This window comes from Cimex lectularius, unplaced genomic scaffold (genome assembly GCF_000648675.2).
Source record: "Cimex lectularius strain Harlan isolate CLEC.00 unplaced genomic scaffold, Clec_2.1 scaffold42, whole genome shotgun sequence".
NCBI classification, from domain to species: domain Eukaryota; kingdom Metazoa; phylum Arthropoda; class Insecta; order Hemiptera; family Cimicidae; genus Cimex; species Cimex lectularius.
The window spans coordinates 1,040,200-1,064,181 of NW_019392754.1; the positions used below are offsets into that span (position 1 = coordinate 1,040,200).

The following is a 23,982-nucleotide window of genomic DNA, read 5'->3' on the forward strand; positions in this document are numbered from 1 at the left end:
CGCGGCTTCATATATAAACACTTTTTATTAACGATTATACTAGATTAACGGGACTGTGTACGATTCCAGGTGTGATTCTAGATTAATGCTAAATTTTATGGTGAGTTCGAATCCTGCCTGACACAAATTTTTCATTTCGAAAAAATTGAGTATAATTAATTATTTATATATTTAATAGAAGCTGATAAAATTTAGTACTTTTTTTGTACATTTTTTATTTATTTCTTTTAAGAAAGGTATTTCAACTATAAGGTTATACGAACCCCTGGGGTGCCAGTGTTTTTTAAAACAAAAACACTTAAAAAAAATTTTAATTAACACTTTTTCTATGAACACTTTTTATATTAGTCAAAATCAATACTATAGCTTTTTTCTATCAATGACCTTTTTTAACTTAAAATTAACCTTTTTTTAGTTTTAAATTAACCCTAATTAATACCAAATTAACTTTTTAAATATCAAATTACCCTGTTTAAGTCTAAATTAACCTTTTTTAAATTACAAATTAATCCTTTTTTAATTCCAAATGAACCCTTTTTAATTTCAATTTAATCCTTAAATTCAACTTAATCCTTTCGAACTTCATTTTGGCATATTTAATTTTCAAATTCATCCTTTTTAACACCAACTTAGCTTTTTTAAATTTCAAATGGCTCTTCTTAAATTCAAATTACTTTTTTAACTTCTGTTTTTTTCAAATCAATCCTTGTTAAATTCAAATAAACTTTTTTTAAACATTTCATATTAACACTTTTTAACATAAAATTAACTTTTTTAAATTTCAATGACTCTTCTGCCCTATTTTTAACTTAAAATTAATCCCTTTGTAACCACAAATTGACTATTTTAACATCAAATTAACCTTTTTAAATTTCAAATGAACTATTTTTAACTTAAAATTAACCCTTTTAAATTTCAAATTAATCCTTTCTTTAAAGCGGTACAAAAAATTAGGAGGTGGAATGAAACAAGCAGTAAAGTTTCCTGTATATTTGATAATTCTTGTTTAAATATAAAATAATTGGGCTCTTATAATACCATATAAAAATTAAAAATAAAGGATTCTTTTAATTTGAGAATTAAAATAAATAACTGTAATGGTTTTTTTCCTAAAATACCACATGAAAATAATTAATTAAAATTAATTCAATTTTTTTTGTTTTATTTTTTTGTGCGTAAAATACGTGCTTTATAAGACCTATTATTTTATGTTTAAATAAAAATCACAAATATCCAGGAATATTACTTGACATGTTTATATTTCATACCACCTCTAAAGTTTTTTTAAATTGCTTTAAAGAAAGGATTAATTTGAGGTTAAAAAGGGTTAATTTGATGGAAAAAGCTATTTAATAAAATTTAGTGTATAGACTGTGGTATAGGAATGTATCTCTGAGGGGAAAAAAAGAAAAAAAAAAGTTGCTTTATGGCTAATGGTAAAGTAAACCAGAAAAAAGTTAAGAAATGAATAAATTTTATATTGTCTAATTTGAGAATTTAAAAAAAATTCATATTCTTCAATTTTTATTTATTTTTGATTCATTTTTAAATTCTGTCAATTGTCGATTCTAGTCATTGAATATTAAAGTACAAAAACTGTATATTTCACGCTGAATGAAATATCAAAAGAAAAGTATCTATAAGTATTACAGATCAATATGATGGAATTTCAAAGCAGACGACCCGAATCAATTAAAGGGCTGGCTATACAGAAAGTCCCATCTGTCACATTGGGAACCAATATGACTGAGGGAATCTGGTGATTTAGTGCGATTTGCATCATCCTTGACAGACGGAACTCAATCTATCGCTTCTGGCCTGATTTTCTTCCGGTTGTATAAAATCAAAGATCTGCCTGATTGCCCTGGCTCTTTGGTGGTCAGATCGAATTTATTCTAGGTTAAAATCAAACAGAAATAATTCAGTAGTAACTAAAAATTAATTAAATGTTTAAATAATTAGTGGTGATGTTCTCTTACTTAATATCTCTTTTTATCAACAGCATACACCCAACATCATCTTTTCTTTTTCTTTTAATTCTTTAACTAGTCACAAATGAACTAGACAAAATTGATCCTGGATGGAATATATGTATTTAAAAACAAATATAGAAAAATATTTTACAAATATCGATGATCAGATAGAAGTTGTTTATTAGACAAAAAAGTGTAATTTTTAAATTTTCCGTGCTTCCAGTTTGTCTTTTCTGTTTTGGTCTCAGAGGTATTTTGCCATCTCGCTATCTTCAGTGTTTATCACGAACCCATGCTAAATCCAGGATAATTGAAAATGGCCAAACTATAAAGGGGACTTGTATTCAACAATTCAAAATAAATTAGTTTAAGCCAAAATTTCACAATATATCTTGTTAGTTTGATCTTTTCTGATTACCCATTGGTCATCAGTGATGGGTTTGTCACTTTATTGTATTATAAAATAAAGCTTCTGACAGGCCAAAAACCGATAAAATATTGTAAATGAATGAACTATGGGTTCCAAAATTCAACGGCTTGTCTGGTTAGTGGGTGAAATTTCACGAACTTAATTGTAATTGTTTATTCAGCAAATCAGCATTTGATCAGCTTGAGTTGTAAAAAGAACATCACTGAAGATGTCTAGAAACCTGACGGCCCAAAACAGTGAGTATAGGATTGGAAACGACCAAATTACAGTTACCACAGACCTCAACGAGAAACCTCAAAACGTAATTTTTACTGTGCACAAATTGCAATAAAGGTTTTATGATCCTATTTAAAAAAAAAACAGATTCTTCAGAATTATAAAATAATAAGCTAAATAAAATAAAAAGGCAATTTTTAAATGCAGAATTTAGAACGGTTGGGCTGTGGTTAGGAACGTTATCTACTGAAGCTCTGACCAAATAATAATCATCTATTACTTCCTCTTCCCTGATGTATATAAGGGGTTAAAAAATTGAATGGCTGCACAGTTATTGAACAAGATAGAAAGGTAAGTGAGTTTACTGCATGAACCACTTCAAACATGGTTATTTTTGATATTTTTTTTATTGTTATTTTATACATAAGTAGGACTTTTTTAGCACTTCCAACTTTTTGTCTATTGTGTCTGATCTAGTTTAAGGAACGTAGTTATAGTTTATGCCACAAAATGGATTTGGGCCTATGTGCTGTTCTGAAACTCCCAATCTACGGGAAGCAACCTGGCGTCCCTGTGACATCAAAAATACCACGTGGACAAGTTTTTTGTTTGTTTGCCATATATGTGTTTTCAGTATTTTTTGTTTTCTTCAGTCACCCAAGATTTTTTTTTTAATGTGGATATGATTTATGCATATAAAACCAAACAAAATTGATTTGGGTCTGTTTTTCTGAGGCTTCCTTTTTAGCTGGTATGTCTACTGCCTTGTCTGAAATACGTTCACGGCCTGGAATCTATAATAAATTGCAGATCCCATTTTTTTTAAAGGTTATTTAGGCTGTTCCAAACAAAGACAAGAGTTGATCTCATATGTTTGTAGAGCCTTTAGCCTGGCTATCTGATAGTATTATTATTGTTGCACTTTTGAGATGTTTTTTAAATTTATTTCATGATTACATGTTTCTATGGGTAGCAGTTTGACTTGAAAGATGGTTGTAGAGAGGGTCAAGGCCATGCAATGCTCACAGTTAACCTCTTTATACTCATACCATAGAAGAGCTTCAGGTTTTTCTTTTTCTTTTTTATTTTTACATTTTGCTTTTTTTCTCCCAATGTTGAATAGTTTTGCGAAGTCTATTTTCTCTAAGTCAGAGATAGTTTTATCTAGTTATTTTACCACTGTCCGATGATTTCTCAACTTCTTAATTGCTATCATCCTTTTAATGTATGCCAAGGGTGGCAGCATATTTTCCATGGCATTGCCAACATATATGTACTATGTCAGCTGTGGGTGTTGCTTTATGAGCACAAATGTTGCTAAAGCAAGTATAGCATATTCTTTATATTTTTTCGTAGTTCCTCTGCCTTTCTTGTTCTCTTGGCCTTTGGCCAACATATTTTGCATATATGATCATGTGACAATCGTAATGTACAACCATTTTAAAATTAAGCCCTTAAGTTCTAATCTATCTTAATAAAATGTATACTATTTGAAAGAAAATAAATTGGTTTCATTGGCATTTTTGCCTTTAGTTGGTAATAACTAATTTTGAAAATTTATTTTCTAAAATAAATGTTTTGTATACATACAAGATTTGTGATAATTAGCTCATGCTAAAATTTACATCCATAAAAAAATGCACTTTTGAAGGACATGAAATGACATTTCTTAAAATAAAATAATTAATAATTTTCTCTTAAGCTTGAGCAATGTCTGAAAGTGACGCAAGAAACCTGTTGCACCTATTTGATAGGCCGACAGAGCCTGTTTTTATGCCCAAAGGAGATTCAAACGCCGTTTTCGATGTTCCTCCTGAGTATTTGGTGAGTAAGAACGACTAGGGAAAATAATTCAACAAATTATATTTTTACTCAATGGATGATTTCAGATGGACCGTTACAAACCTCTTAAGGACACTCTAACCGACAGGTTCGGCGGTGGCGAAAGGATCCCAGTCAAGAAGATAACTCTGCCCGATTTGAGCCTTCCACTTCAGCTGAAGAGAAGAGACAACTTTTCTTTGTTTATCCCTCACCACAGGAAAATGGCAGCCCGTCTAATCACGATTTTCATGGGTATCTTATAACAGAATAAATCTTTTTTTGTCCCATCTAATTAATTTTTAACGCAATTTAAGGCATGAGAAACCTCGACGATTTCATATCCGCTTCTGTCTACTGCAGAGACAGGGTGAATCCTTACTTGTTCATCTACGCCCTGTGCGTGGCGATTCTACACCGGCCCGACACCAAACACCTCCCGGTTCCGAGCCTGTGCGAAGTGTTTCCAGATAAATTTATGGATGGTCAATTGTTCGCAGAGGCGAAGGAGGAAAGTAACATCGTCCCTGGGAACCAACGGGTAAACGATCGGGTCATATCATTTTGACGTTGTCTGATTTTTCTCTTTTTTTTCAGATTCCGCTTGAAATTCCCAAAGATTACACGGCGACTGATTTGGACGTAGAGCACAGAATCGCGTATTTTCGGGAAGACCTAGGCGTCAATTTGCACCACTGGCACTGGCATTTGGTCTATCCTAGCGACGGACCGCTAGAAATCGTCCAAAAGGACAGACGAGGAGAGCTGTTTTGTTATATGCACGGACAAGTATTGGCGAGGTTTGATTTTGAGATTCGTTTAAAAGAAAATTTAAGCTTTATTGAGTAAATGATGAGAACAATAAAAGATCTGGCAGGTATCTGTCAGACCGCGGGAATTGGGAAATGGAGTCGCCATTGTTGGAATCTCATTGTTTAGGATTGTTGTTGATTGGTTTAGGTCACAAGATCACTGTCTTTTTAGGCGGCGTGAAGGATTGTTGGGACATTTGAGGGTTTGAGCTAGAGGATTGATGTGAAAGGAGAGCTTGGAGTGGTAGTTTTGGAATCGTGGTGGGATCATGTCCGTCACGAATGTCTTGGTGAATGGTTTATTAGTGACGTAGGACTTTTGATTTTGGATGCCTTGGCTGAACCCTCATAGCTCGACTCGTAAGTCTAAATCGGTCTAATTAGTTTCTTATATATTGTGAATTTGTTGTGTGCGCTCATTGTGTATTTGGGTTGAGTTCTTGTCTTTTTGTTCTATGTCTATTGTCCAAGTAGAACTCAAGGTAGCGCGGATTTGGTTGGACGGAGGGATTACCTTACTGTATATATACACTGGTAGTTCATTTAGCGTGATGCGCCAACGAATGCACCAGTCGATAATGAATTCTAGGTGATCATAAGTTGCTTTTGCGGCAAGATAGTGTCAGAATGTGAGAACATCATCTGCGAAGGGGTCAGCGGCGTAAACTGTAGAGGTCCTAGGATACTCCCTTAGGGAACGCCCGCCTTGATATCTGAAAATTCATGCCAAGTCTCCTTGAACCAGCGAGGAAACTTCAGAATGAGGAACGATACTTTTTACTTTGAAAAGGAGACCGGGGTGACATACTCTGTCAAATACCTCTTTGACATCTATTGCAGTAGTGTTTATTTTCTAGGGCAGAGGATATTGTGTCGACTACTCATAACCCCTACTGGACAATGGTCTTAAATCATATGTGACATGGGGGGGTGGTGTTGAGGACTTGGATATGGGGATTAATCTTTTGAGGAGGCGCAAAAATTTTAGCTAGGATTAGGAGGAGGCTTGTGGATCTGGTAGTGGGTTCGAGTCCCGCTCGTGACAGTTCTTTTCAGCCACACCTTACATAACAATTATAAATGAATTTAAATAACCTACTAACAAACATATAGATTAATAGATATAATTATAAAAATTATATTATAAAGGATCTCTTCTTTTAATTTGAGAATTAAAAAAAAACAATAAAACGATTCTTATTCGTATGGAAAAGGTCGAAAAATGAACATGCGTGAAAATGTATAAATATATAAAGATAACTCACTCAACACTAAAAACTCATAAGTACACATCACAAACATCGTTCACGCCATTGAAAACATTACATTAATTAAAAAGGATAAAGACAGAAGATCAAAAAGACAGACTAGAAAGAATAAAAAACATCAACTCAATCCAACAAATTCACCATCATCCACACCTCGTAACTAAAATTTCACATAAATCATCCAAACTCTGAAAATGGCGAAATGCCGAAACACATTTGACTGTCCAAAATCATCGAGAATAGGCAGCACAAGGTGATAGGTAACTATGTAATCCATAAAAAAAAAAAAAAAAAAAAAAAAAAAAATACTAGGACAACTACATTGAATTTTACGAAATGTGACCACATTAAAAAAAGTTTCTACAAAAAATCGAATTTGTATCATAGGTCTAAACTTTAAAATCGCAATCTTGAAAAGTTATGCTTTCTTGACATATCCAGTTTTGTCCCTTGAGGGTGCTGATTAATAATATAATAATGGTAATAATATGCTTCATTTAAGAATAGTACATAATAAACAAAAGAAACTATATAAAATCATATAAGGCTTGGATATCCGTCAGCCGAATGTGATACATACATAGTTTTGCTATAATAATAATAATAATAATTAATAAAAATAAAACAGAAGAAAACTAATGTAAAGATAGCGATAACGCTATATTATGTACAAACAAGAATTACACTATAATCTTACATGTAGAAATGTGTGGTGATTAGTGACCGTTAATCGATAATTATTCAGAAATCGTGAGATGCGGTCTGGTGTGATGTAGGTTTCAGAAAAACATTTTCTTTATCGTGCCAACGTTTCAATCTTTATTGAGATCATCTTCAGGGCTCAATAAAGATCGAAACGTTGGCACGATAAAGAAAATGTTTTTCTGAAACCTACATCACACCAGACCGCATCTCACGATTTCTGAATAATTATAATCTTACGTTTAATTAAAAATTAAATTATACTGAATTGACATTGTATTCAAATATTGAAAAAAAAGTGAAACTAAAAAACATATATAACATATATGAATAATGTGCTCAACAATATAACATAAGATAAAAATTAATAATTAAATTCATTAACTAAATAATATCTAAGCAAAGCGGAGCGGCCATAATTTACAAGATTCAAACTTTGTACAGGGTTTAGCATATGTTTTAATTTTTTGCTATTGAAGAACGGACGCCAAAGTGTCGCATTCTGAATTCTGCTAACACTGGACATATAGCCAAAAAATGAAACAACTCAACAAAAACAGGTCAACACTCGTTTCAGTTCATTTTAATTACCCAATACAGATCCCTAAAATCAATCGGCAGTACATACGTGAATGAAAATATGATGTCCTGCTCCTCAATGTCCAGTTATGAGCTATAATAGAAGACTCTTCCCGATGTATTATTCTCATCTTTAATATTAAATTTGATAGTTGATTTTCCCAGAGGTCATCTAGTAAAGGACTGAAAAAGATTTGACCAGATATGAAACCAAAAAAGTTTTTTGTAACCACTTCAATCGCAAGAACTCTAGTAAGCCTGCAGGCTGGAAGTCCAATCGTTCTCAGCGCATACTTCAAATGGAGTTTCAGCGTGAAAACGTGGGTGCTGATTCGTACTTGTTGTTTTACCTTCGAAGAGAGTTAAACCAAACTGAAATCGCCACGGTATTTTGGATAAAGTTTCAACCAACTTTGAAACCAAAAAAGTTTTTTATTTTAACCACTTCAATCGCAAGAAATCTAGTAAGTCTGCAGGCTGGAAGTCCAATCGTTCTCAGCGTGTATCACCCTCACATATTTTCCGCTTCAGGAATTGTGTATATAATGCTGTATTTAAAACAAAAATAAAAATAAAATATTTAATATGAAAATCACTAGGGATGATTTGAGATGATCCTTTAGGAACCGAACTATTCTATAAAACAATGTACATTGTTGTAAAATATAATTTTTTAACCACCATCATAACATGGTGTTGTTTTGGTGCATGCGTGACACTGATTTCTTTTCCAGGTACAATTTCGAGAGATTTTGCAACAATTTGGGAAAATGTAAGAGGCTCAATAATTGGCGAGAACCAATGGCAGAAGGGTATTTTCCGAAGTTGGACAATCTCGTCGGAGGGAAAGTATGGCCGGCTCGGACTGCAAATACCAATCTCTCTGTATGATTTTTTCCATACCGGTTAAAAGCTTAGGTATTGATTTATGTTTTGTCATAGGACATTTATCGAGAAACGGAACAAATAAAATTTGACATTCAAGACCTGGAAAGATGGAGAGACCGCATATTCGCCGCTATTCACAGCGGTTTCGTGGTCAACGTAAGTGGCTTGACATATTTTCATTTTCCTTTGATTCGGATAAGTTTGCGTTACAGAACGAAGGCCAATCGATCCCGCTAGATGAACTGAACGGCATCAATATTCTAGGAAATCTTCTTGAATCCAATATGCTTTCCGTGAACAGAAATCTTTACGGAGATCTTCACAACATGGGGCACATAGCGATCGGCTTCTGCCACGATCCCGACCACAGAAATCTCGTAAGTCCGCCTAAGGAGGTTATGTGATCATTTTTAACTTTCCTGTTTTAGGAAACATACGGAGTAATGGGTGATTCGGCCACGTCGATGAGAGATCCTATATTTTACCGCTGGCACGCGTTTATAGAAGACATTTTCCAAGAATATAAAAGCATTTTGCCTTCCTATTCAGTCGAAAATGTAAGTAATGCGGACGTGTTTATTCGGAACGATAAATTACCATGATTAAGTTTTAGCTGGATTTCCCTGGTGTCCGGGTGACGGAAGTTCAGGTCAGTGCGGGAGAAGGTCGCCTACCAAACCAATTGTTTACCTTTTGGCAGCAAGACGACGTCGATTTATCCAGGGGGCTGGATTTCTCTCCTCGCGGTTCAATCTTTGCTCGCTTCACACATTTACAAAATGCTCCATTTAAATACACTATTGTCGTAAGCATTTGTGCAGTGCCGTAAAATACAGGCAAAATTTAAACTAATTTCATCGGCGGTTTATCGCTTTTAGGTAGAAAATTCAAAGAGCGATATGAAAGGGACTGTAAGGATTTTCATGGCGCCAAAGTATGACGAAAAGGGTAGAATGTATTTCAGGGATCAAAAAAATCTTTTCGTGGAAATGGATAAATTCGTTCACAACTGTAAGTTCAGTTTAATTTTTAACTCATTTATGTTTTACTGGTCTAATTGACCAACTTACCAATTCCAATTAATTATTATTTTGACGTAAGATCTTGGCTGAGATGAAAAAGCGTCACGAGTAGGATTTGAACCCACCCAGATGGGTCCGAGTAGATCAAAGTCACGATAGCTCAAGTGGTTAGAGCAGCGGCGTATTGAGTCGAAGGTCGTGGGTTCGAATCCCGCTCGTGACGCTTTTTCATCTCAACCAAGACTTTAAGTAAAAGGAATAATTAATTGAATTAATTTTTAACCACGAACACTCTAGATCAAGATAAGATCTTGAAAAAGAAAGCAAATTCAGTTGTTACTGCCAAGCTTTCGACCTATTTTAAGGTCATCATCAAGGCAAAATAATCTTAAATATGTCTACAGATTGACATATGTAAGTTTTTTTTACAGGTAATCTCAAATTTCCTTGAAGACCGACTCAGTCCCAACATTGCCAAGGACTGAGTCGGTCTTCAAGGAAATTTAATATCGCCTGTAAACACTTAAATATGAAACACTGGCTAAGCTTGGCGATAACAACAGAATTTGATTTTTTCCAAGACCTTACCTTGATCCAGTGTTCTTGAGTGAAAAATGGTGGATATTTCTAATACTGAAAACAGAAACTTAATTTTTAACGACCAGCACTACTTTAAAGTGAATTTTTAGTGAAACCAGGTAAAAACGTCATCGTAAGAAATTCGTCCGATTCTTCAGTGACGATTCCATTTGAAAGGACTTTCCGAAACGTCGATGCTAAATTCAAGGACGAGCCCATGTCCGATGAGATGAACTTCTGCGGATGCGGATGGCCTGCTCATATGCTCGTCCCGAAGGGAACTCCCGAAGGCTTCCCGGCAGAACTGTTCGTCATGGTTTCGAATTATGAGGATGACAAAGTATGAAAACACGGTTACGTACGTTATTAGATTTTTTAATTGTTGTTTTTCACAGGTACAAGGCGCTCCGTCCACTTCCTGCTCCGACGCTTCCAGCTACTGTGGCATCCGCGATAGCGTTTATCCTGACAAACGGTCCATGGGCTATCCGTTCGACAGGCAGCCCCGTTTTGGCGTCGACTTCTTGGAACAATTCGTAACACCGAACATGTGGGTGCAAAACATTGGCATATTTTTCACAAATAAAGTTGTCCAAGCAAATTCAGCTACCACTGTTCAAAATGCTTAAAAAATAAAATTCTCATGGCATATCGAAAATTATGAGATTTTTAGTCACTAAACCTTTTCCTTGCATCAAACATGTTTATACATATAATTTACAAAAAATAAAAATTATAAATTTATGTAAAATAACATTTGTAATAGTTATGATTTAACATCGGGTGCTCGTCGTTGACCCTCTGCGCATAAAACGGAAAATTCTGTATTTTTCTCTTTGAAGCATCTTTCTCCCTGACTCGCATATTTTCCCTACTGTTTTCTTAATTTTTTAACCTCTCGTTGCCACCTTTAATTGTTAAATTACTAATAAAAGAAAAAAAANCACACACACACACACACACACACACACACACACACACACACACACACACACACACACACACACACACACACACAATACGTAAAGGTTTCACACCAACCTAAAGTGACCGGAATCCTAGCCCCATATAAATTAGTTTAAATTTGATTTTCATGTTTAGAAATAATAACGTGCGTTATGACGTAGACATATTATACAAAAATAAACAAAAGCATAAATAAATGAACGAAAAGTCTAACTGTAAAAGCAACCAACAAAAATATAAAATTTTAATTAATTAATCTTTATGTAAGGTATTGGTTGAGATAAAAAAAGTCAGTGTCACGAGCGGGATTCGAACCCGCTAACTTCGGCTAAATACGCCTCTGCTCTACCACTTGAGCTATCGTGATTTCGATCCTCTCGGACACCAACTCTCCATCTCAACCTACAACCGTTCGAATTTTTCCTCCTTTTTGCCATTTTTTTAAATCTCAACCAATACCTTACATAAAGATTAATCAATTGAAAGATGTTATTTGGTCAATCGGACCACGAAATCTAACGAATTTAATATAAACTTTATTAACTCTAAGCACTAAAGCTTCCTCTGGTGATGAAATTTCTGGTCTCGTCCTGGTGAAGTGTACATTGGACCTCCCTTTATATATTCAACATCTAACAACACATTAAATACCAGGGATTTTCCCTGACTGTTGAAACGAAGCTGTATTCTTCCTTAACTCAAGTCGGTATTCATGTATGATAGAGCAAATTACAGGCCGATAAAAAATATAATTAATAAAAACCAACTTTAAGAATTGAACGCACGAACGACACCGCAATCCTAACCTCTAACTCGAATCCTGTCCAAGCTACCAGGAACACTGGTGTAAAAACAACATCGAAGACTGGTGTAAAAGTGGAGGACAAGACTGAAGGAAGAAAAATTCACTCAGAGTACTTTTACGCCGAAAGAAATTTTGCCATCCATTGTAAATCGACAACAAAGAGATACTAGTTTCCACTCAAGTCAAATACCAGGGACTATATCTTGACAGCTGACTGATGAGGAATCCCCACAAAAGACTTAAAAAACAACTTAATACAAGACTTGGACTACTACGAAGACTTTTAAGACTGAAATCGACTTTCATAACTAAGACAAAGCTTACACTGCACGAGACTTTACTAAGATCAATATGGACATACGGAGTGGAACTGTGGCGTATGCTTAGCCATCAAATATCCAGCGCAACCAGTCCTTCCAATCGAAAGTCCTTAGACAAATTGTCAAAGCACCTCACTGTTCACCACTGTTTCACTAACCTCATATTCACAAAGACCTCAACGTTCGTTTTGTCAACGAACTGATCCAGTCCAGATTCCAAACGTTCCACACCAATCTTTCGAACCATCCTAGCCATACTGCTTGAGCCCTCTCCACTCACAACCCACCACGTCACCTCAACCGAAGGTGGCCTCGGGACACCTAATCACACACATTGAGTGCGAGCAATGGCCGGCTCCTCAAAGCATGTATTCTAACTGTGCAGTGCTGGCATTAATGCTAATGCTATGCTGTGTGATGTATAGGTAACAAATAAAAAATTGAATAAATCGTTAAAGAAACAATGTCAGCAATGACCGAAAAAAAGTTCAATCTGATGTTTTTTCTTAAAGGGTTTTACCAGGACAACAACAATTCTGAAGGTATGTTGGAGAATCAACAGGTCTGGATTTTCTACGGTCAAGTGGACGTCAAAACAAATCCAATTGTTATATGCCAAGCTCCCGACCTATTTTAAGGTTAAGGTTAAGAAAAAATATTCTGAAAGATTGACATAATTAAGTTTTAATAATTGGTTTGAGGGGCGTCGGTGGCCGGAACGGTATAGGCGTTGAAACAGCGCTCATCACTGCAAGGTCGTCGTTGAAAAGGTCCGGGGTTCGAATCCAGCGGCCCTGCATTCGTACCCAACATAATAATAACTTTTTTTTCTTGAACATATGCTCAATCCCAACACTACCAAACACCATACTATTGTGCAAATCGTTGGTTTCGTTTTGTTCAAAATTAAATACATTAAAAATTACAATTAATTAAGGTTTTTAGTTGAGATAAAAAAGTCAATGGCACGAGCGGGATTCGAACCCACGATCTTCGGCTAGATACGCCGCTGCTCTACCACTTGACCTATCGTGACCTCGATCCGCTCGGACATTAACTTCCCATCTGAACCGCACCTTTTGAATTTTCGCATTTTTGAAAAATGGCAAAAAGGAGGGAAAATTCAAAAGGTGCGGTTGAGATGGGAATTTAATATCCGAGCGGATCGAGGTCACGATAGCTCAAGTGATAGAACAGCGGCGTATCTAGCCGAAGATCGTGTGTTCGAATCCCGCTCGTGCCATTGACTTTTTTATCTCGTCTAAAAACCTTAATTAATTGTAATATATTAATTGGTCAAGCGGACCACGAAATTAGGGAATTAAAAATTACATTCTCTTTTTTTCTGGTTCATATTTATGTGATTACATGGTAATCTATCTTGTCCTACTAGTAAGCTGGTAAAGTAGGACAAAAAAACATTTTTTTAGTCAATACAATTCAAATTTGTTTTAAGCACCTTTTAAGGTTCTGAAAGACCAATTTTTATATTAAATAAAATAAACATTTTTGACTTGAATTATCCGGGTTCAATTTTATTTTTGTCGGATATCTGGTTTTCCACTTAAAGTTCCTAACTCATCTGGTTTTTATCCATAGCCAACAATATTGTTACAGATGAACCACTGAATATCTCTAGTTTTAGATTATTTGTATAAAGTTTAGATTTTGCGTCATTATAAGTCAGATATAAATAAACAAAAAGTCCTCAAACTTTTATTTTAGTTCTCCGACTCTAATTTATCAACGGAACCTAGGTTTATGCTGTTAAGTGTATAAGATCCTAAACTATTGCAAAGCTTCATATAGATCAGTGGAGTTTCAAAGTTATCAATAGATCTATGATTTTTGAAATATAATTCAATGCATTTTTAGGAAGGTGAAAAATTTGAGAACATTTTTTTCTTTCGCCCAAAATTTGTATTCTGTGGTTTTTAGGTGCAAAAAACAAATATCAACTTTGTTTCTTGATAAAATAATATTTTAACGTAATGAACCTCGGTATCTACGGCAAATTTGTATTTGGCAGCTAGCCCATGTACTTTTTTAGCGATGTAACAAAAGTATTTATTTAGTTTGTGTCAAGCCCGCAATAAATTTTGTCCGATGGATTCCTTATTTATTTCCTTTTGTCACGTACTTCATCATAAACAATAATGAACCGCTATTTAATTGGGGTAACCAATATTGACTTAATGGTAGGAGAAATGAAATTTATGGAAAGAAACTGAAATAAGGATCGAAAGAGCAGGAAGGAGAAAAGTATGCTGACCATGAAACGCTGGCAAGAAAGATGGGGCGCTGATCTGAGAAGACGACGGACTGTCGAACTGATAGGTAAATTGGAGTAGGTAGAACTGAGTAACGGGCGGTTGGTTATTACCTCACCCAAATTTTAACGGCGTACAGATGCTTTAAAACCTAGTTATACAGAATGGGCAAATTATGTCAATCTAGGCTTTGCCAAAATAATGATCTGCCAAAGGATCATATCACCTTCTTCGAATCTAGCAGAATTTAAGAAGCGGTGGGCAACATAGTTGGATACGGTATGTACCTACATAGAGCTCTGAAGATGAAAAAGTAGGAGCAGCTCGCATAGTGGTGGAGGCTTGAAGCACCGACGTAACCCATCAGGGCTAAGTAGAAGTAGAGGCTTGAAGTAACATATGGCGGTTTCAGGAGGTTTCCGGCCTAACAAACGTAGGATTTTCCGTGGTGGTTTGGATATATGCCGACAACTTAGTCCTGATATCTGATAACCGTACACAGTCCGTAGAAGTATGAAGATTCTTGATAGGTATTGTGAACTATTGTGAACTCTCTGAATCTTCAAAAATCTAATATTTGAGTTAGTAATCATCAGCGATCTGCAACCTCATCGAGAAATGTTGACGTTTTGCTGTGTTTAACAAAACGTTTTATTTTTCTTCGTGCTCCAAAGATTCTGCTTTTTAGGTTGCACTGGCGATGATTCAGTCAAAATCAGGAAGTATCGGTCTAAAGTCCTATCTGCCTGCTTCAATACAGGAAACTGAGTCTTCTCCTTTCTGCAAAGCGTCACCGTAGTAAAAATTTTTTAAGGCTTAATATCAGAAACGACTTCAAAAGTTGGTTTGCGAAAAAAAATGCTGGATATTCTCATCGAAACAATATAATTTAAAATTCAGCAAGTTCAGAAAATTATCTGCTCATGAGAATAATAAGGTTTTGCTTAACTACAATTATATTAATTATAACGATCGTGCAACTCTACTTTTCGAAACTGTACCCCTAACCTAATTCGTAATTTCAACTAACCCATCGAAACTTAAAATAACCCTTACCCTAGCTTAACCGTATCTATTCCTAACCTTATTTTATCTAACTTTTTGTAACCCAAGCTAAACTAACCCTAACCTTACTTAAACTAAGCCTAACCTTACTTAACCTGACCATTCATAACGTAACCTAATCCAGCCCAACATAACTTAATCTAACCCTAACCCTACTTAACCTAACCATTCCTAACCTAATCTAATCCTGATATAACCATAATCCAACGCACACTCCTTTATAACGCGAAATAGATGACATGAGGAACAATTGTGCATTCAGCTCAAAAACATATCAGGGGAATTGAAAATTACAGATTTAGCCAAGAAATGCGTTTAGATATTTAGGACAAAAGTTATTTATTTTTAAAACAAGCTGGCATATCTGACCTGAAATTCGAAAATTTGTTTGATCAAAAATAATTATACGGCCATTAACACTTTTCCACAATAAAAATATAGAGAATTTTGGTTGCTTAATATTTAGTGCATAGGGTTTTTCCTTTAGTATATTTAAGTCATAGTCTTTTTGTGAATAAATTGGTTAAAAGTAATATGGTACATTTTTGATACACATTTAAGTCAAATGGAGACAATGTTTTTATTGTTAGTTATGTTTTAATTTTATTATTTTTATTAGCTCATGCACTCGCGCGCGCGCACACACACCACACACACGCACACACAAAATACTCACCATACACACACACTCTCTCTCTCTCTCTCTCTCTCTCTCTCTCTCTCTCTCTCTCTCTTACATACACGGAGACTTATTGAGTCCATCTCTTTTCTTCAATTTCTACCTCGTATTTCTATTCCCGCACTCTCACTCTCTCCTATGTTTTCTATGTCTCTTTTTTGGCTTTCTCGTTTATTCCTATTCATAATTTTCTCTCTTTTTTTACTATTTAATTTTCCTTTTTTCTCTCAATAACGTCTTCTTCCATATCCATGCTCTCTCACACCCACACACAAACTCTCTCCCTTTCCCTCCTTTGTGTCATTTCAGATTTTCAGATTGCTATTATTATTAAACAAAAGTTTAATAAGTACGTGCCATCATGCGAAAAGGTACAAATATTTTCCCTGTCTGTAGGAATTTTAAAAATTTTAGTTCAAAAGGAAAAAAAATTCATATTATTTAGTATTAAATATCAGAAATTCATTAGTTTTATTGCCAATTAAAAAAATGCGTATATTCTAAACTTTTAAAAGTATAAAATAAACGTTTATTTCTTTACATAAACGTAAATTCTTATAGGTCTGACAGATAAGAAAGAAGATCTCGTAAATTTTAGTCATTGCTATGAAAAACCAAAATAACTTTAAGGAAATAAAATATCCAGTATTATTTACTCATTAAAATTTAGAATTAATTTTATTCTGTAAGAGAAAAATTTAATAAATTATATTGAATTTCTTAGGGAAAAATTTATAATTGTGAAGAATATTCATCAGGTTTTATTTTTTTATGTGATTCCTAGCGATAAAATTGAGGTTGACCAAATATGGCCCATATCAACAACTTGCTTTTTTTTTAATCTACGACTGACCGCACTTATCCTTTTCATATCATCTGACTACATCCTTTACCCACGTATATAATCAGATGCGATTTAGTAAAGCAGCACAACTGTTCGTGACATTCGTCGAGTAGGTTCGATTTGAACGCAACAAAGGTAGTACAAATTTTGAGTAAAATTTTGCATATATTGTTTGTTAATTTAAACATAGATTTATAAAGGAATTTTTTATTGTAGATTGTTATTAGATATATTTTATCTCAACTAAAAACCTTAATTAATTGAAATATATTAATTGGTCAAGTGGACCACGAAATTAGTGAATTTAATGATTTAAAATGAAGAATACTTCATTAAAGCTCTCCGTGGCCATTTCATTTGTCGTCGAGAATCAAATCCGATTACACGACATTTGAAAAATTTGGAAAATTCAAAAGGTGGGGTTGAGATGGGAAGTTAGTGTCCGAGTGGATCGAGGTCACGATAGCTCAAGTGGTTAGAGCAGCGGCGTATCTAGCCGAAGGTCGCGGGTTCTAAACCCGCTCGTGACACTGACTTTTTTATCTCAACTAAAAACCTTAATTAATTGTAATATATTAATTGGTCAAGCGGACCACGAAATTAGTGAATTTAATTGTTATTAGAATTTATCTATGGTGTGAAATATTGTTTTAAAAATATTACTTAGTATTTAATGTGTAATTTTTGTTTGTACATTTAACTTAGAACCAGCCTGTAAGATGAGTAAGAATAAGAATGTGTTGCTCCACCTTTTCGACAGGCCGACAGAGCCCATGTTTTTGCCAAAAGGGGACAATGAACTTTTCCAACTGCCTTCTAACTACTTGGTGGGTCTTGGTGTTGCAGTTTCAGTTATATAAATAAATACCGTGCGTGAATTGAATGTTACAGACGGATCATTACAAGCCTCTGAAGCAAGATTTTGAAAACAGGTTCGGGTCCATCGGGCCGGAGAGAAGGATTTCTGTCAAAAACATCACACTGCCGGACATACGTTTTCCTCTTGAGCTAGGAAGACGCAATTGTTTCTCTCTATTTGTACCTTATCACAAAAAAATGGCTGCACGTCTCATTGAAGTTCTAATGGGTACTTTATATTGAGTAGTGGGTCAAACTAGTTGATTGTTTTTTTACAATTACAGGGATGAGGGATGTCGACGATTTTCTATCCGCTTCGGTCTATTGCAGAGACAAAGTAAACCCTTATTTGTTCATGTACTGCTATTCCGTCGCAATGCTCCATCGCACTGATACTCGAGATCTGACGATTCCTTCTCTTTGCGAAATCTTTCCGGAGAAGTTTCTAGACGGAGGGCTGTTCAAAGTGGCCAGGGAATCAGCAGAATTGCAGATAACGCCCGAATCGAGAGCAAATGTGCGAAACTTGAAAAAATTCCGTTTGATAGGGTCATGAATGCACGTTGTAATATTTTTCGTGTTTCAGAATCCGGTGGAAATTCCAAGGGATTATACAGCAACAAATGCTGAAATCGAACATCGACTCGCCTACTGGAGGGAAGACTTAGGCCTGAACCTTCACCACTGGCACTGGCACTTGGTATATCCGACAGAGGGACCGAAAAACATTGTCGATAAAGATAGAAGGGGTGAACTATTCTATTACATGCATCAACAAATAATAGCCAGGTGAAGGAACAGTAGTTTCGATAGTTTAATTATCAATTTGGCCTGTGGTTGGTCAGATTTCGCTGCGGTTGGTGATTTGAAAACGACCAATCTTCATATTGGATTTGCTTTTAATTATTTACAATCAACTTAAACCTAAATTTCACGACTTATCTGAATAAATTTCTTCTTGATATCTGCTGGTGATATACTATAGGATCTTATAGTTAGCTCGTTTTCGATTATCGTGGATCTACGTGGACAAAGCTGGCTTTGGTCTTGAGTCGTGTTTCAGCATTTCTTTTTTCTTTTCTATTTTTCTTCGTGCTCCAAAGATTCTGCTTTTAAGGTTGCACTGGCGATATTTCTTCTTCAGTCAAAATCAGGAAGTATCGGTCCAAAGTTGTATCTGCCTGTTTTCATACAGGAAACTGAATCTTCTCCTTTCTGCAAAGCGTCACCGTAGTAAAAAAATTTCGTTCAAGGCGTACAAATTTTTTAAGGCAATTCCTGAACGAATACAAAAGTTGGTTTGCGAAAAAAAGATGGATATTCTCATCGAAACAATAGAATTTTAAATTCAGCAAGTTGAGAAAGTTATGTGCTCCTGAGAATAATAAGGTTTTGCTTAACTACAATTATATTAATTATAACGTCAAATAATAGCCAGGAGAAGGTCCAGTCGTCTCGATAGTTTAATTATCAATTTGGCCTGTTGTTGGTTAGATTTCGCTGTGGTTGGTAGTTTGGTAACGACCAACCTACTTTTTGGTTAGTTTTTAGTGGTTGGTTTTTAGTTATTTACAATCTACATGAGCTTAAATTTCACAACTTATCTGAATAGAAATGTGTGATGATTAGTGACCGTTACTCGATATTTATTTAGAAATCGTGAGATGCGGTCTGGTGTGATGTAGGTTTCAGAAAAACCTTTTCTTCATCGTGCCAACGTTTCGATCTTTATTGAGATCATCTTCAGGGCCTGGGATTTACAAACATTGTTTACATATAACAATTACATTTTGGATGTGGAAAATGAATTTATACAATGCAAAATATATTTTTTATATATTCAATCATAATTCAAGCCAATGAGATTTTGCTATTTTGTGTTTATATACGTTGGATAAGGCTTCTTTGAGGTGAAAAGAGCCGACGAAGGGAAAAATGTGTTGGTAAAGGTTCGGTCAGATTATCCTTTCATGATTATATAGAAAGGGATAAATAGGAAAAGGAAAGCTAAATGTTGGGAAATTACTCACTGGCACTCTCGACACGACACGCAAGAATGGCACAATTTCACAGAAGACAAACACTTTGGGTGAGTAGAACTACTTTGATTGAATATATAAAAAATATATTTTGCATTGTATAAATTCACTTTTCCACATCCAAAATGTAATTGTTATATGTAAACAATGTTTGTAAATCCCAGGCCCTGAAGATGATCTCAATAAAGATCGAAACGTTGGCACGATACAGAAAAGGTTTTTCTGAAACCTACATCACACCAGACCGCATCTCACGATTTCTAAATAAATATCTGAATAGATTTCTTCTTGATTTATGTGATATATCTGCTGGTGATGATCCTATAGTTAGGACGTTTTCGAATATCGTGTACTGCTGTTTTTGGTCTTAGTTGTGTTTCAGCGTTTCATCTTGGGCTTGTTGAGGAATGAAGATGGCGAAAAGCCACTGAATATCAAAACATCGAGCATAGTTAAATCAACATGATCGAATACCCAAAGCTCAGCAGACTTTAAGAAGAAATCTCACAAGTTAACGTTTTGTTTTATAAAAGCCGCTTACTCTACTTTAATTGTTATCCAGATATAACACAGAAAGATTTTGCAACAATTTGGGCATGACTGAAATGTTAGACTTTAGAGCGCCTATAAAAGAAGCCTATTTCCCAAAACTCGACAACGTCGTAGCAGGCCAAGTCTGGCCGCCGAGATTTGCCAACAGCACACTCCAGGCATGTTATCAGTGTTGTTGTAAAATCCAAAAATATTTATTCACGATATCCTTTTAGGACATCAACAGAGAGGCGGATCAGGCTAAGTTCGATATTCAAGATTTAGAGCGTTGGAGGGATAGGATTTTAACTGCTATTAGAGATGGCAGTGTAAAAGACCAAAACGGCCGTCAGATTCAATTAACCGAGGAGAAAGGAATCGATATATTGGGCAACATAGTTGAGGCGAGTATGCTTTCGCCGAACAAGACATTCTACGGTGATCTTCACAATTTCGGCCATATGGCTATCGCTTACTGTCACGATCCGGACAATAGGAACTTAGTAAGTTGAATATCTTTATTAACTTAAATACTTGAAATTTGTTATATTGGCGTATTTTAGGAACCGAACGCGGTTATGGGTGATACTGCTACTGCAATGAGAGATCCTGTTTTCTATCGTTGGCATTCGTTCATCGACGACATCTTTCAGAAGTACAAATCGTCTTTGCCTGCATACAAAACTAACCAGGTGTGATTCATACAAACATACATATTGGGACTGTTAGACTCTATTGTTTTTTTTTCAGTTGAATTTTCCCAACGTTCGTGTCACAGGAGCCGAAGTGAACCCGGAAGGAAGAAAAAACAGATTTTCTACTTTTTGGCAAAAGAGTGACGTCGATTTATCCAGGGGTCTTGATTTCACACCCGGGGGACCTCTATATTTCAGATTCACTCATCTTCAACACGAAAAATTCTCTTATAAAATTCACGTAAGAATAAAATCCGTTACTGTATTATAAAACAATTCTGTTAATGGATATTTGTTTTAGTATGAGAACAAAGGTGAAAGGAAACTAGCGACAGTTAGGATTTTTCTGGCTCCTAAATTCGATGAGAAAAATCGTCCTATTGACTTCAGCAAGCAAAGAACTCTTTTTATTGAGATGGACAAATTTTTAGTGAAGCGTAAGATTAAATAATTTCCCTCAAGCTTTACCTTCCTCTAAACAAATGTATATTTATTTTTTAAAACAGTTGACTCGGGTAAAGGTTCGTTCACGAGGATATCGGGGTTGTCGTCGGTAACAATCCCATTCAGCAGAATGTTCAAAAATTTAAGCAACAGCGGTGACTCAAGCGCATCTCCAGAGAAGGCAGCGAACAACGCCTGTGGCTGTGGATGGCCTGAGAATTTACTCGTACCGAAAGGAACGGAGAAGGGTTTTCCGTGCCAGCTTTTTGTCATGATGACCGATTTAAAAAGCGATCTTGTAAGCACTTTCTTCAACTTATTAAAAGTATGGATAGTATAACAATTTTCTATTTAAATTTTAGCCAGAAGGTTTAGACATGGAACCGAAGAAGTGTTCTGATTCCGCTAGCTACTGTGGCATCTTAGGCAGCGTTTATCCTGACAGACGTGCAATGGGATTTCCGTTCGACAGGCTCCCGAGGGGCGGTGCTGACACCCTGGAAAAATTTCTAACACCTAATATGTTAGTTACAGACGTTATCATCCAACACACGAACAAAACCGAAACTGGGGTCAAAGCATCAAGTGCCGGACGTACAGAATTCGAACGAACTGCACGGTGCTCTTAGAGGATAATTTGAACCAGTAAAATCACATTTAAGACTTATTCTATTAAAAGTTTAAAATTAAATAAAAAAGTTATGTTGTATTCCGAATAAATAATATTTAATCACAGAAGTATTTTATTAGTTATAAAAGAATTCCCGTGCAATTGGATAGTTTTTTCTTTTTTGAAACTCATTCTGGAGAAAGTATCAAATGTTTGGACCACGTTTTTACTCACGAATAATCTTGATCTCGGTATGATTTATAGGAAAAAACAAATTCGACACTTGTTATCCGCCAAGCTTTCCAACTATTTTATGGTCATCAACAGGGCAATCTTAATGTTGTCTACAAATTGATATAAGTTTTTAATAAATGGTTTCAAATTTCTTTCAAGATAGACTCATTGTAAGTACCAACATTGTGCCATTGTAATAATTCTGAATGACATGAGATATTACCTAAGAGAGAAAAAGCTTAATGCTGTATGCGGTGTTAAATTAGAAAAAACTCATTTGTTGTACTTATTATTATTTTTTATGTTTTAAAATTCATTGTGTATTAAGTGGTTCGTTGCACATTTGTTCTTTTATGTGTCACGTTCAGATTTAAATGAACCGCCATGCCCCTCCACACACTCAAACAGTGAAAGGAGTAGGGGCCAAGAAAGGGCTATTTTTTTCAAGTCCTAGAACATATCCCTTTCTGGCTTGTGTGGGTAAACAGATATTTTTGGTAAAAAGAAAAATTTGGTGTGCACACTATTCAAGTGAGTTAATTTTTATTACTTTGACGTCAAAATAAAAAAATAATAATTGTAATTTAGTTTTAAAAGGGTATATATTTTTATAAAGAAAAATAAAAGAAATAATATTTCATTTTAAAAGTTGTGTTAATATTTTAATTGTATTTTCTAATTTGGTGGTCAAAATTTTAATAATAATAATAATAATTTCTTTACCTTTCTTTATGGAACTATAAAACGAGAATCAAATTCCATTTTAAAATTAAGGTTTGTAGATTTGAGATAGGTTTGTTATAGGATAAAAGGATTCTTTAAATTAAAAATAATAATTAATAAAATATATTGTCATTTTATGTGAAAATAAATTGTAATTAAAGATTCAAATTTAACAAACATTTGGTGTCGTATTTACTTTGGTTTAAATGAAATATAAAAGGTGCCTGATCGATAAATGAAATAATTGTAGTCAGGTCCGATCGTAAAAAACCTCTGGGACCTTGTTTTCGGTTTTCCGAATTCAGGGTTGGGCCCAACAAAAAAGAAGAAGAGACACGCTATATCACAAAATATACCTATAAATCTTTGTTAAATTTGAATCTTTAATTACAATTTATTTTCACATAAAATGACAATATTTTTTTTGCCTTATGATCTATGCATATTAACCATGGTGACGAATTCTTATATGTGTGTTCATATTTGGGGGGGGGTTATCGTGAAAAAAGGGCCAGAGGCGACGGTGGGAATCGAACCCACGACCGCGGCGGCTATGAGCCGAGAGTCTCTCACGCTAACCACTCGGCTACCGCGGTCCCCGAAAATGAC

The 23,982-nt window shown here is 35.0% G+C and overlaps 1 protein-coding gene across 1 annotated transcript; it reads left to right on the forward strand.

Annotated features, from left to right (window-relative positions):
- The first annotated feature begins 2,947 nt into the window (after positions 1-2,947).
- On the forward strand, positions 2,948-22,544 carry LOC106673564. The gene is made up of 25 exons (XM_024227284.1): positions 2,948-2,970; positions 4,322-4,443; positions 4,509-4,695; positions 4,758-4,981; positions 5,038-5,240; positions 8,536-8,686; positions 8,744-8,845; positions 8,902-9,066; positions 9,118-9,246; positions 9,303-9,494; positions 9,568-9,700; positions 10,401-10,630; positions 10,686-10,913; positions 12,905-12,923; positions 17,945-18,066; positions 18,131-18,326; positions 18,382-18,614; positions 18,684-18,886; positions 20,699-20,846; positions 20,904-21,170; positions 21,231-21,359; positions 21,418-21,603; positions 21,664-21,799; positions 21,869-22,104; positions 22,169-22,544. Exons 2-25 carry the CDS (start codon positions 4,330-4,332, stop codon positions 22,433-22,435), a joined length of 4,200 nt encoding a protein of 1,399 aa, XP_024083052.1. The 5' UTR covers positions 2,948-2,970; positions 4,322-4,329; the 3' UTR covers positions 22,436-22,544.
- Positions 22,545-23,982: the final 1,438 nt, after the last annotated feature.

Excerpts from the sequence above, each read along its gene's own strand:
- LOC106673564 (XM_024227284.1), top strand. The coding sequence starts at position 4,330 with ATGTCTGAAAGTGACGCAAGAAACCTGTTGCACCTATTTGATAGGCCG. Across the intron at positions 20,847-20,903 it reads TTGCCAACAGCACACTCCAG|GACATCAACAGAGAGGCGGA; the intron begins GCATGTTATCAG and ends ATATCCTTTTAG. Across the intron at positions 21,171-21,230 it reads ATCCGGACAATAGGAACTTA|GAACCGAACGCGGTTATGGG; the intron begins GTAAGTTGAATA and ends GGCGTATTTTAG.